Here is a 13,073-nt window from a genome sequence, read left to right as displayed (position 1 = left end):
GAAATAACAATGAGCCAGGCAAGCAGAAAGAGCAGCAAGAGCAGTCCCAGCAGTGACTTTAATCACGTTTTCCTACTGCATTTTTCATTGCTGAAGGGTCTTCACTGGCTTTAACTGCGACACTCAGCCACCGATCACAAATGAATGGTTTCTGTGGTCACCATTCCCCAACAATCAATGCCACCAGCATTGCTGTACTCATGCTTACCCAAGGTGACAACCAATTCAGAATAGGTCTACCCACTTGCCTGGATCTGCCTGGTCTTATTTCAGTTGAATATTTAACACAGGAGAAGAGCAGAATGGACGTTCCTACTGCAGAAACCACCATGAGAAACAAAAAAGACAGGAAGAAAGTAGAAAAGTAGAAGGCAACTAGTTCTTTGCTTACAAAAAAAAAGTGAAGGATCCATTAGGAAGTTTATTCAGATGGCAGCCTTGGAAGAAGAAGGTCTGCAGTGTTACTAAAAAGCAGGGTGCAACTTATGCACAGCAGTCTCCAATTCCTTTATTAAACTAAACCAACTTTGCTTTTTTCCACATGCATATTTATGCAAGTAAAGTGGAAAATTTAATGACACAGCTTACCAAATGTCATATGTATACACTTTGGTGGGGTTTATATCCTTTTTCAGATCATTTTCTGAAAATATTCCTGCCTCTTACAGAGTGGCACTTAAGGATTTAAATGTTTTCCTTTTAAAAAAGCCTGTGTTTAAGCACTTTGGTGTATCAGGGGTATTGTAAAGAACAGGAATATTTGAGCAAAGAATAAAAATAAACACAAATTGCAAAAAAAAGACAAAATTAATAACTTGTTGTTAAAAATAATCTTGCTGAAAAGACAGCTTCAAGAGCTAGAGCCATCCAAGACAAAATTATTACATCACCTGGGCAGTCGGCCCACTCTGTACAGTTCAGGTGTCTAACTGTGACCACTTGCTGTTACTTGCCCCAAACAAGCTCCAGCCCAGGAATTAATTATAGCAGTAATCCTAAGAGTGGCAGTGCATGGTCATCAACAAAGCATACTGGAATCGGGTCATAGATTAACCATATATGAAAGAACAAATACAGAGACACTGAATTATTTCCCTTTGCCGATTTCTCCCTTTATCAGTTGATTTTGTGTGCAATTTTCAGAGCTGTTTCAACAATAAGTTTGATTACATTTTCTGAAACACTTGCTTTTTCAGTCTAGTGTCACCTGTGCCCTAAAGCCAAAAGAAGATCCACTCCTATAATGAAGCTTCAAACAAATGACAATTTTGGGCTGCCTGTTCAGACTCAGAAGAATAGGTATTTCTTATAAAACTAACTCCCACCTGACAATAAGTAATTACCTAACTGCACAGCAGGTAAGTTACGTGCTTACCAGGTTTTTCCAAACCTGACAAAAAGGATGCAAATACAGACAATGCTTCTGGAGATATACAGATCTCAAGTAAGCTTGTTCTCACAACCTGAAAGCTGATTCCTGTAGCTCTGGGAGTAAAAAACAAACAAACAAACCCCAAAACCAAAACTTTTTCTCTGCCCTGTGAGAAATTCACCATATTCAAGGACAGCTCTTCCAGCCAATAATGCCTTACTGCTAACAGAGACTTTGGATAAGACGAACCTGGGTAGATCAGAGAAGAACCAAGAAACAAAAATGTAATTATAGGTCTAGAGGGAGAAGGAAGAATAAAAGGGTAAACAGGAAATTGTTATTAACTGTTACACGTAGTAGCAGCTCACCTTTACATGTAGCAGTTGGCATAGTCAGTTTTGGCCTACAGACCACTATTGTCATTTGTAGTTTTCCACCTATGAACCAATTTTGTAACCACATATCAATTTAGAGAGAGCAATATGAGGGAAACACTAGCTTTGCAGGTCATTTGGAAGATGGTAACAGCAGAAGGTATGACAAGGTGCTAAAATGATGGCCATAAGGATGTAAGAGACCAACACAGCGCACAAGACCTTGTTAAGAGCTCTCTGAAGACTGTACACCTCTGGTGATCTTCCCCTCCACAAAGAATTTAAATCAGGAAACATGCACTTAAGACCTGTTGGAGGGCAGTGATCACCTCTTTCTGACAGCACGATGAAAAGTGTTCCCTTCTACACAGATCATGTGAATACCAGATGAAAAGGAGCATGTTTCTTCATAAATAGCTCTAAAGATGAATTTCACAGAAAGGAGAAAGGTTAACATTTAAAGGAGAAGAGCTTTTTAAGTTAAAGAATAAGGCTAGCACTAGGTCAGGGTAAACGGCTCATGAAGAAGTTACCAAAAGATTTCTACCCACTGCAGCCAGGAGTGAAGGTCTCAAACTGTTCTTCCACGTGGACAGCAAACAGCATGAAACAGCACTACCCTCCAACAGGTTTGAATCAGCCAGGGCAAGACAATGGAACTCCCCCGGACAGAAAATACATGCGAGGCCCCGTGTCAGTAGCCAGACTGCAGGTAAGCCTTGAGGTTATTTCCCCTCTGATGGGCAGCATGGTGGTGGGAGAGGGCCTCCTCTAAGATCCTGGAAATCGACCACAGAGCAGAGACGTAGGGTGACAGTGCCCCGACTGGAGGGTTAAAGCCTCAGACCCGGGTGTTAGCGCGGCTCCCGGCTAACAAGACAAAAACGGGACTTTCCCCAGGCTCTTGCAAAAACTCACACAAACACCCATCTTCGCTTTGTGCTATTTTCTCTACGGCTAAAGGTATTCTACCATAAAAGCAACATTAAAATGTCCGTGGCTTGCTGAATCTGGATCTCAGTTTCCACTTGTCTAAAAATTACTTGTTTTGAAGCAGAAGCGCATGAGAGAGGCAAAAAGAGCCGCCAGGGCTGGCTTTCCCGACGAGTACGCAGTGCCGGCGAGGGACTGGTTCCCCGTTCCCCCTAGCCGAGGAAAGCCCCCGTTCCGACCCGCAGCCTCTCCGAGGACGGGACAGCCCGGGGTCGCTTCTCGGCGCCAGAAAAACCATTTCATTTCTCCGGTGCCGCGAGGGTAGTATGGCCCCGGGGCAGCGCCCGGGCAGAGGTTTCCGTCGGGGCTGTCCTGGGACGCTTCCCCGGGGAGCAAGCAGGCGGAGTGGAGAGAAAGGGCTATCTCCAGAAAGCCTCCTTCGTCCCCCGGGGGGCCGGCGGCGACTACAAGTCCCGGCTGACCGGGGAGGAGCCGGCGCGGGGCTGCCGCTCGCCGTCCCTCGCCGCGGGAGCGCAGCGCAGCCCACCGCCCGCAAGTTTTCTCGCCTCCGGAGCTGGGCAGTGGAGTGCACCGAGGGCTGCGGAGGGGAGCCGGCCGGGGAGAGAAGGGGGACTGGAAAAGGAAGCCTTGCAGGGGAGCCGGGCAAGGGGCTGTGGACGGGAGCCTTTCGAGGGAGACAGGGAAGGGAGTGCAGGTGCGGAGGGAAGACGAACACGGGAGCGTACGGTGGCCTCGGAAAGGGGACCCGGTCCGGGCAGCCTTGCAAGGAACCCGGCCTGCGACTGGCAGCGGGGCAGGGCCGCCTCGTAGGGGAGAGTCTCGCTCCTCCCAGGGCAACGCGGACACCCAGCCGGAGGATCGCAGCAGGGACGCCGTGCCGGCGGCTGCGGGGGGTGGTGCGGGGTGCCGCCCCGGGGCCGGGCGGCTCCAGCCCCGTGGGTCCGCGGTGGGCGGGCCAGGGGCCGACTCCCCCCTACAGCCCCGGGGCGGGGGAGCGGCGGCGGCCCCATGGGCGGCGGCGGGGCCGGCTCAGCGCGGGGGCCGCCCGCCGCGGCTGATGCCGCTGCCGGCCGCCCGCGGGGTGGCTGAGGCGGGTGGAGGGGCTGGGGCTGGGGCTGGGGCTGGGGCTGGGGGAGGCGGCGGGCGGCTCCCGGCCATGTGGCGGCCAGGGGTGCGCGGGCTCCTGGGCCGGGCGTGCCTGCTGCTCCTGCCGCCCTGTGCCCTGGTGCTGGTGGCGGTGCCCGGCTCCGCGTCCCACCCGCAGCCCTGCCAGATTCTGCGGCGCATCGGGCACACCGTCAGGGTGGGGGCTACCCACCTGCAGCCCCGCTCCGCCGCTTGGCCCGTGGAGGCGGCGGGCTGGAGGAGGGCGAGAGGCAGCCCCGAAGGGGTGATCGCCGCGGGGCCCCGGAGCAGGTGGCCGGGGGGCGGCGGGGAGCTGCGGCTGCCCCCCTCGCCGCGGGACGCGCTGCTGCTGGCTGTGGCGAACCTCAACAGAGTGGCCGGGCTGCTCCCCTACAACCTGTCCCTGGAGGTGGTGATGGCTATCGAGGCGGGGCTGGGCGACCTGCCCTTCTTCCCCTTCTCTTCCCCCAGTGCCTCCTGGAGCAACGACCCCCTCTCCTTCCTGCAGAGCCTCTGCCACACAGTGGTGGTGCAGGGGGTCTCCGCCATCCTCGCCTTCCCGCAAAGCCGCGGGGAGATGCTGGAGCTGGACTTCATCTCGGCGGCGCTGCGCATTCCCGTGGTCAGCATCGTGCTGAGCGAGTTCCACCGGCGGAGTCCGGTAAGGCGCAGGGGGGTACGCGGGGAGGCGGGCAGGGCTGCCCCCGCACAGGGGCAGGCAGCGCGGTGTTCGCTGCAGGGGCGGCACCCGCACCCTGTTCTCTGCGGGGAAGGGTCCTTGGTCCGACCGGTGTCTGGGCGAGTCGTGGAGGACGTGGGAGCTGGGTAGCGGCCGGGATGCGGAGGGACCCTGCCCGACCCCTGCCCGGGAAGAAGCCCTCTGACTCTGGGGCCTTCGGAATCGCTTTTCTCTCCTTTCCCTCCTCCTGTATCGTCTCCCGTGTTGCCCCTTCCTCTGAGCCCTGCGGTAGAGGGGAGAAGCATCCTCTCTGTGGAAAGGAACAGCTCGGTGGCAAAAGCTAAGTAGCGAGCCTGAAGTCATACGCTGCGTTAAGTTGCAGACTTGAGAAGTGGTGTCCAAGATACGCACTGGTGAGGATCTGCTTTTCTTTTGGTCCTGAGCTTAGCTTTTGGAGAAGGACATGCTTTGCAGACAAAAATGAGGTTGTTATCAAAAAAATCAGAAAAAAAAAAGTAAAGTCTAAACCCAGCATTCAGGGTGTTCACTGAATTTATTACTGGTCTAAATGCTGCGCTCTTATTGTGTGTGGGCAGTGTAGGTTGTTCACCAGGTGACACTTCCTGGGGAAGTTGTTCACTGTAACTTGACTGCATTGAGCTCTCTAAAGCATTAGGATTTTCTTTACTTGTAGCTCAGGCATTGTTGCTAGATCAGATTTTTGCTAAATCTAATTGCCTTACTAAAATAGTAGAAACTTAATTCCGACAGTATCTGTGTGTGTTAGTGTAGCTAAAAGAGTAAAAACTAATGACTGTCTTGGGCACAAATAGTAGTAGTATCCAACGGGAGCTAAACTTTCTGTTACACAGAGATGGCAATTGTCATGGTGTGGACCCAGCCAGTAACTCGGCACCATGCAGCCGTTTGCTCACCCACCTCCAGGTGGGAGGAGAAAGTATGTAAACCGTATGGGTTGAGATGAGAACAGCCCAATAGCTAAAGTATCAGACAAAATTACTACTACTAATGATAATAATAATGATAAGGGAAATAACAGGGAGAGAGAATATAAAACTAAAAGGGAAAAGAAAAAAAAACAGCCATGAACACAAGTGATGCACAATACAGTTGCTCACCACCCGCCGACTGATATCCAGCCCAACCCAAGCAGCGATCTGGGCCTTCTGGGTGACTCACCCCAGTTTATAAACTGGGCATGACATGCTGTGGTATGGAATACCCCTTTGGCTACTTTGGGTCGGGTGTCCTGTCTCTGCTTCCTCCTGGCTTCCTGCCCCTCTTCACTAGCAGAGTATGAGAGACTGAAAAGTCCAGGATAAGCATTACTTAGCAACAGCTAAAATATTGGTGTGTTAATCAGCACTGTTCTCAGACTAAAGCCAAAGCACAGCACTGCACCAGCTACTAAGAGGGAGAAAAATAACAGTTACAGCTGAAACCGAGACAACAACTTAGTGTTACACACTCTGGAAAAGGCGACATTTCAGTATTTTGCAAATGTGTGGTTGATGCCAGTAATCATCTTCAGGTCAAAGAACAATGCTCTAATCTGTGTGACCCATGCAATGGAAATCATGAATGAAATGGCAGAACCTGCCATGTAAACAGCCAGGAGAAGTAGTTGTTTTGTATAAAAAGAGGTAGCTCAAGTTTACCTTCAAAATGTAATCAGAACATAAAGATTACCAGTGATTTTACTTTTCAAAAGTAAATGCAAAACTGCCTGGATCACCACTGGACTTCTGTATTTTTTGAGTTAGATTGTTATAGAAAAGTTAGGAAAAGAAAGTCTGTGCTAGGCAGCTCTTAGTCTGTAACTGAAGATGCATGACTGACTGCTGTATGCTGGTCTGAGCTCTGATAGTTTTCTCTACCTCAGCAAATTTCATGTAACTCAGGTTTCTCTAGATTTGTACGGAAACTCAAGGGTAATCAGTGCCACTGGATGCCACTTTTGATGCAAATTGGGTGTCAGTAGCACCCAAGTTTTCACAGTTACATCTACCAGTTTTGCAGCTACACTTGCAGTTGCAATGGAGTCAGTAGGAAAAGTTCCCTGAAGACCAGATCCTAAGCCCAGCATTGTATTGCAATGCCTGTTAAAAACAGAAATATTTTCTCTTTCATCTTAGAGATGAGTCTATGTTGATGACACAAGATGTGTTAAACACATACAGCGCAGGTTAGAGCCATTGCTCCTTTCCACAAACTTCAAAGCTTCTGCTTAACTTTCAGATTGCTCTCAATGGGGAGACAACTCGATCAATCTATCCAAATCAAGACTTTGTTTTTTAAGCAAACATTTAATTGTCATTGTCTCCAGTGACAGTGAAACCAATGCTGGCATTGAACCTGTGCTGACGAGAGTCCAGGTTGGTCTTTTTTTCAGCTGAGCTAAAAAAAAATAACCCTTCAAGGCTCTATGGATTTGAAAAAAAACTCAGTCTTACTTAAAGACCAGCAGGTAATACAAGTGTATTAGTCTCTCAAGATGGCTTGGAGAGCCTGACATCTTTCTGAACACTGTTTCATACCTTCACTCAATAAATACCATTTTAAGCCTAACTCTGGAGGCAGCACTCCTAACTTCAGCAGTCTTACCTCACATGCTTTCCAGAGTTACAGGATTTTCAACAGCATCTTGGACCTGGGGAACCCCAGAGATACTGACCTCAGAACCCTCTGGTGTGTTACTGCCTGCTGTAGCAAGGATTTTTGTCACCTATAGTCCCATGCAAGCACTGGCATAAAATGAACGTGCCGTGGACTTCGAACCTTCCTGGTTTAATGGCCCTGGAGCTACAGACTGGCAGTTTTAGAGGAAGTGAGTATAAATGACATCTTTATAGGTGAGACAGATTTTCCTGATAAGGCCCAGCATGCAGTTTTCCAGAGAAGAGTCAGAAGAAAACTCAGTCAAGAAGAACTTCTGAGATGTGAAGCATCAGCCTCCCTGGGGACACCCTTCCCACTGATACTTTGCCAGAGCAATTCTCCCAACCCCAAAACTATTGCTGCATGCTTTTGGGAGCTGCCAACAGTTAGCTTTCTTCCAGGCAGACCCAAAACTTTCTTGCCCTTGAAGAGCACTGCCCACTGTCTGCCATATGAGGAGCATGGCAAGCATACTAATGAACTCAACGTTTGCTAGATACCGTCTCGAGTTGCTTTACCTCAGCATTCATAATTTTTGTTAGGATGGTTTTTAATGTAGTAACATCTAACAAGTTCTCATTTTCCACATTATGTGAGGACTAAAACATACACATAGTATGTACTGCTACTGAATATTTCCATCATTACTTCATACAGAACTTTCTTATGAGCATGTTGATTTTTGAGCAAATCTTCCCTAATGTGGCAAAAAGCAATACTTAAAATGAAAAGTAAGATAAGGATCCAGAATTGAAATATGTTTCAATAATGCTGGCTGTTGCCTCTATGTAAGATTGAGAGGAAATCTACATTGGTACAGCTGGGCAACGATAGTCATGTAGATACCTACTGTGTTCGAGTGTCTTTAAAAGTCTGTTTCTCATTAAATTATACTCTCCTGAAGCAAAAAAAAAAACAACCAAAAACACAACAACAACAAAAAAACCACTATAGTCTTCCTCCATGACAATTAACAATCACAAGACAACAGCCATCACAAAGTGTGGTACCACACTTGTTCTGTTACAAGCAACAGCTTTTGAGGGAGACTCATTATTGGAGTGGCAAAATGCACATGTGGCTTGGATGCTACACAGGGTAAAATGCAACATCTTTCATTTTCATATGTATATGGGATTTAATGACTAACATATACTGTCAATAAATCCAGATGCTGTTATGTCCTAAAAAAAGCTGTTTACTTTTTTGAGTTTACTGTCAGCCTTGTAAATCTTCATGCTCTTGGTAAACAAAAGTAACAATTTAACACTAACATTCAGCAAGCAAAAACCCACTGGATTTCTTCACTACTAACACAAATGCAAATTGCACTGAAGCTTTGACAGCTCATTATTTTGGAGACAGCAACTCAAGAGCACTGATGCCATTGAGGCAGGGCTTGTCACATAGGTTTGTTCTTTTATTCCAAGACTGCCAACATCATTAATAATTTTCCCAGGGATTGTACAGGGAAAAGATACATGCAACATGAGCCATAAATACAGTGATATCACTTCTAGTACAACAGTTCAGAGCCGAGAGTGTTAAAAGGATAGCCCATAATATCCATTTTATATATGATACTATCAGAAATACAGGGGAGATCATGTTTGCAGGAGCAATCTCTGCTGAAGTTCAGCAAATCTCTGAACTTCAGAATTTAGGGAGTATTTTCAGTGGGTTTCAGATAAATCAGTACTTTTGATGTCTTTTGACATGAAAAGGAATCTTTTCAAAGCAATGAAACAGAATAAAGTAAATCTGAATAATCGGTGCCCGCATAGCTAGTCTGTGCTTTATCTGGTTTCCTGAGGAGTTGAAATTGCAGCACCGCTGATTACTGCCAAGACTTAAGAGAGGGTTAAAAGAATAAATAAATCAAGTCAGAGTTTTAGGTTAAACAGTGAATTCCCTGGTGAAGTAGCAAGCTGAGCCTCAGAAGAGATGCTGTAAAAAGAAACCGACGATTAATGTTTAATTTTTGGTTTGCTTTTAAAGGGATTATGCTTTCTCTTTAAAACAGCTTTATAGTGTGTGTGTATAGATCTATAGATATATAGATACATATATATTTAGATACGGATATAGATATAGATAGATATAGATATAACTCAAACCACCCTGGGTGGGAAATTATACATCTTTCCCTTCAGAAAATAGCCAGGAATATCATTGTGTGTATGGTGTCCCCAGGAGTAATACTGACCTGCCAGACACCTGCACCAATAAGGGCAGGCAGAAATTACAGCAAGGGAAGGGAGATGTGGAAAAGCTTCTGTCCAGCTAAACGCCCAAAGATGCTTTTTTCTCCTTCGTCAAGCCAGAACTGCACTTTTGCATAAAAAATGGTTTTGATCATCCAAGAAAAACAAGGTTTTAAAAAAATCTCATTTTCCAGAAGAGACTGCAAAACGCATGCTTCGCTGTATGCTCTGGTAATTCAAACCATCATTGCTAGCCTGACATAGTCCAAATGTTGAAGTTTGTACTAGTAGTTACTGTGTAGATGAGGAATATCTATTCAATCCTTCCCTGTGATTACCAACCCTTCTCACCTCACACTGCGTAAATGATACATATGGCATGTACCTTTTTTTCTGTTCACTTCAAGAGGGTTTATGGAAGGTGCCTTGATGGAAAAAAGGATAGAAATTGAAAGGATGTGCAAACAGATGTTCAGTTGCTTCTCTTTCAGCTAAAGGTCTCTGTTCAGTTTTGCTCATAGTGAGCTTTTGAAACTTGGACAGTTTAGGCCTCTGATCTTCTACGAAGTGAGAATTCTTTTACATTGCTGGCTAATGTAAAAGATCTTTGTGTAAAGTTTTTCTCTGTAGCCAGGTGTCCTGTACAGTCATTAATTCTTTTAAATACAGATTTCAGGGGCATAACTACATTTTGCTGGCAGCGCTGTAGTCCTAGCATCATGTGAGAAGTCTCCTTTTCTTAAAAAGCAATAAGGTGGTATTTACTAACTGATCCAATCTCCTGTCTCTCACATGCTTTTCCCAGTATCATATGTTGTCCTCAGGTTGTTATTTGAGAATGGTTTTACTTGTGCTTCTGTGCTGTGTTGGACATTGTCAGCTGTGAAAGTACCAGTTTTCATAGTTGACTTGTGTTGTCAGCTGAAGCCAATCTGTCACCTTTAAGTTGATAAATTATGTGTGTTGAAGGGAAAGGAGTCCTTGTTTATATTCTTGTCTGCGGTCAGAAAGCTCTTAAGTTTTGTGAAAGTGATGTTGCCGTACATTTGGGAGTTGCATTGGCACTTTCTATGTTTAGTGGGGTTTTTTCACCTTGTTTAATGCTCAGGGACTGTTTTCTCTGTGTGTTGCATGCTTGATAACACAAGAAGTCATCCTTGTCCCCTAATTTTTTTAAGGATAGCTCCCCTATCAACAAGTTTTGCATACTCAGAAGCATGGGACAATGAAAAGTTAAAAAAAAAAAAAAAGAATGTTTCTTTATCCTAGTTACAGTTTTAAGAAGAATTCAATTCATGATGACTTCAAAAGACCCCTTTTCAGAATGCAGGAAACTGTGAGAGTATTTTGACTTTCAGTTCTGTCCTCTGGATCCTTAATTTCCACATTCCATTGAAACAGAAAGAACCAGAATTCTGATGGGGTGAAATTTTCTAAGGATCACCTTTCAGTTCTCTGTCCAACCCCTCTCCTTTGGAAGAAAGCCCCTCAGAAATCCATTGAATTCACTGTCCTGACACTGGGCTTTTGAAATTAAGGGAACTTGCAGTTTAGAATGTTTTAGTAGGCTGTATGGTACATGTATACAGCATTTTGACATATTAGAATATATTCTTTTCCCAGCTGTTTTGTTGCTTATGAAGGAGCAAATTTTGGAGATGAAAAAGTGGTTTTAGGCATATTAGTTCAAGACTTTTAAGTTGTATGAATTACTAAAAAGTTGTTTAGTATTCCTTGCCAGACAAGTCTCAGTGAAATTTTACAGCAGGGTTCTTACTTCATCTCCTTTAAGTTTCTTCCGCACTTAGCTTAGAGGTCATAAAGGTGTTCTTATTTTACAGTATTTGTAATTCGTAATGTAAGTTGTAAGGCTTGTTTTGCACAGCTACCATTCACAGCATTATTCACCATCCATAATTTTCTGTACATTTTTCTTTTCCTCACAATTATTATTTAAAGAAATGTTGGAGATGTCACAGTTTAAATGTCTGCTTGTTTCATACTTAGGGGGGATATAAATGCTGCAGTCTATGAAACTGGATGGTGCAGCATTATTTGAAATACATTCTTCATTTGGGTGACTTCAAGTCAAAGGTGAGCAAACTATCTCAAAATCAACAAGAGATTATTACCTAGGTTTAGAATGTGCACTGTGTCTATAATTATCTAAGGTATCTGACTCTGGGAATCCTTAGATAAAATTATGCCAATGATCACTTTGTTCTTGAAGTACATCCAGTTCTGTCAAGTTTTATCAAATCACTTAGTAAACTTTATAAGTTGTGGTATTTTCAATTACATCAATTCCCTTTGAAAAAGGTGGTGAAGAGTTAAGATTTAGGAAAGGAGTAGAGAGAAGGTGATTCTTATAGTTAAATATTATACTAGTAGACATTTGCTATGTAAATGGAAAACAAATATCTGTATTGAATTGACACTAAAATTCAAAAGCAAAGATAACTGCTTTGTAGTTTGATACGCATTTGTGTACTAGTCTCCTTCCTTGCTGTACTCATCATACTAGATCCTGGAGAAAATATCTGAGCTGGCTAGTAGCAAGATTTTCTTATTCCTTATCCTGTGCTGCTTCTCTGCAGAAAAAAAAAAAGCTGTGTTAACACAGAATTTAATACCATACATGATGTTTTGGTTTTTATTTTTTGCTATTCTGAGTGTTCACAAAGCAAAGTCTTACTGATTGCGTAACCTAGAAGAGGTCTCTCATAATACACTGCACAAGCTCGTGTTGATAATGAGTGATTAAAGTATGACAGTGTTGAATCGTTGGTTTTACTGAATGACACGCATTATCAGAAGAAACACCAAAGAATATTTAGCTTTCTTCACTAAGTAAAAATTAAAATTTGGCCAAAAGTAAGACACATTTAAAGACAATTTGCTCACAGGTACTATACGAATACAAAAATTATGGTACCAAGCAGATTACTAACAAAGAAAACACTCTAGAAATGTGAACTGGGGTGTTCAGTGTAACTTCCCCCATGAATTTTTCCACAAAAGTCAGAGAAAGCACCCCATCTTTCCACTAAAATGAAAGCAGAGTTATGGAAATTAGAAAACAGCCAAGAATCTTGTCATGCTATATGCTGTTCAGTTCAATGCTCACAATTAAATTCAAAGACTACTTAGAAATATTCTTATCTGGGATGCATTTAATAATTTGTTTACTATATGCTCATGAAATACTGAAAACTCACAGTTTAGGTTGTGTTGAACTTAGTTACAATTTTAAGCCATCAAGTAACACATTTATCTTATGTGTTCTATTCTTTTCCTCTGTGGATTTCCGTGTAATGTTTTGATGTGAAAGAAATCCAGTCGTAGTATGGCTAGAATTTATGTATTTAGTGTAATTAGCAGAAAATTGGGAAAAAAACACATTTCTTTTAAAAGTCTAGATTTGTCTTTCAAAGAAGAATCAAGCTATAAATTCATGGTCCTGTAGGTATTACTGAAGGGCTTCTAAGCAGGGGAAGGATCAGCTTTTCAGCCTGATTGAGTGAAATATACCGAATCTCACTGCAACAGCAATAGTAGAGTTTATTCTGAATAATTGCAGAGTTTATTCTGAATAGCTGAAAGGAGCAACAGAAAAGAGAGGTGAGAAAACAAAGGAAGCAAGAAAACTAGAAACATAAATATCAGTGGCACAGGGAAAGAGAAGG

At 44.1% G+C, this 13,073-nt stretch overlaps 1 protein-coding gene across 2 annotated transcripts in view; it reads left to right on the top strand.

The window, feature by feature from the left end:
* The first annotated feature begins 3,742 nt into the window (after window positions 1-3,742).
* GRIN3A (glutamate ionotropic receptor NMDA type subunit 3A) overlaps window positions 3,743-13,073 on the top strand; it is a 75,842-nt gene continuing 66,511 nt past the window's right edge. For both annotated transcript variants that reach the window (XM_062626010.1, XM_062626009.1), the window contains exon 1: window positions 3,743-4,486. In XM_062626010.1, coding sequence (XP_062481994.1) covers window positions 3,758-4,486 — 729 coding nt within the window. In that variant the 5' untranslated portion in view covers window positions 3,743-3,757. The remainder of the gene's footprint in view (window positions 4,487-13,073) is intronic.

Source organism: Pezoporus occidentalis, unplaced genomic scaffold (assembly GCF_034315485.1).
Source record: "Pezoporus occidentalis ecotype Australia unplaced genomic scaffold, CSIRO_AGI_Poc_V1 ctg286, whole genome shotgun sequence".
Taxonomy (NCBI): Eukaryota; Metazoa; Chordata; class Aves; order Psittaciformes; family Psittacidae; genus Pezoporus; species Pezoporus occidentalis.
The sequence above is the reverse complement of the archived record's forward strand: the minus strand, read 5'-3'. Positions and strand labels throughout refer to the sequence as shown.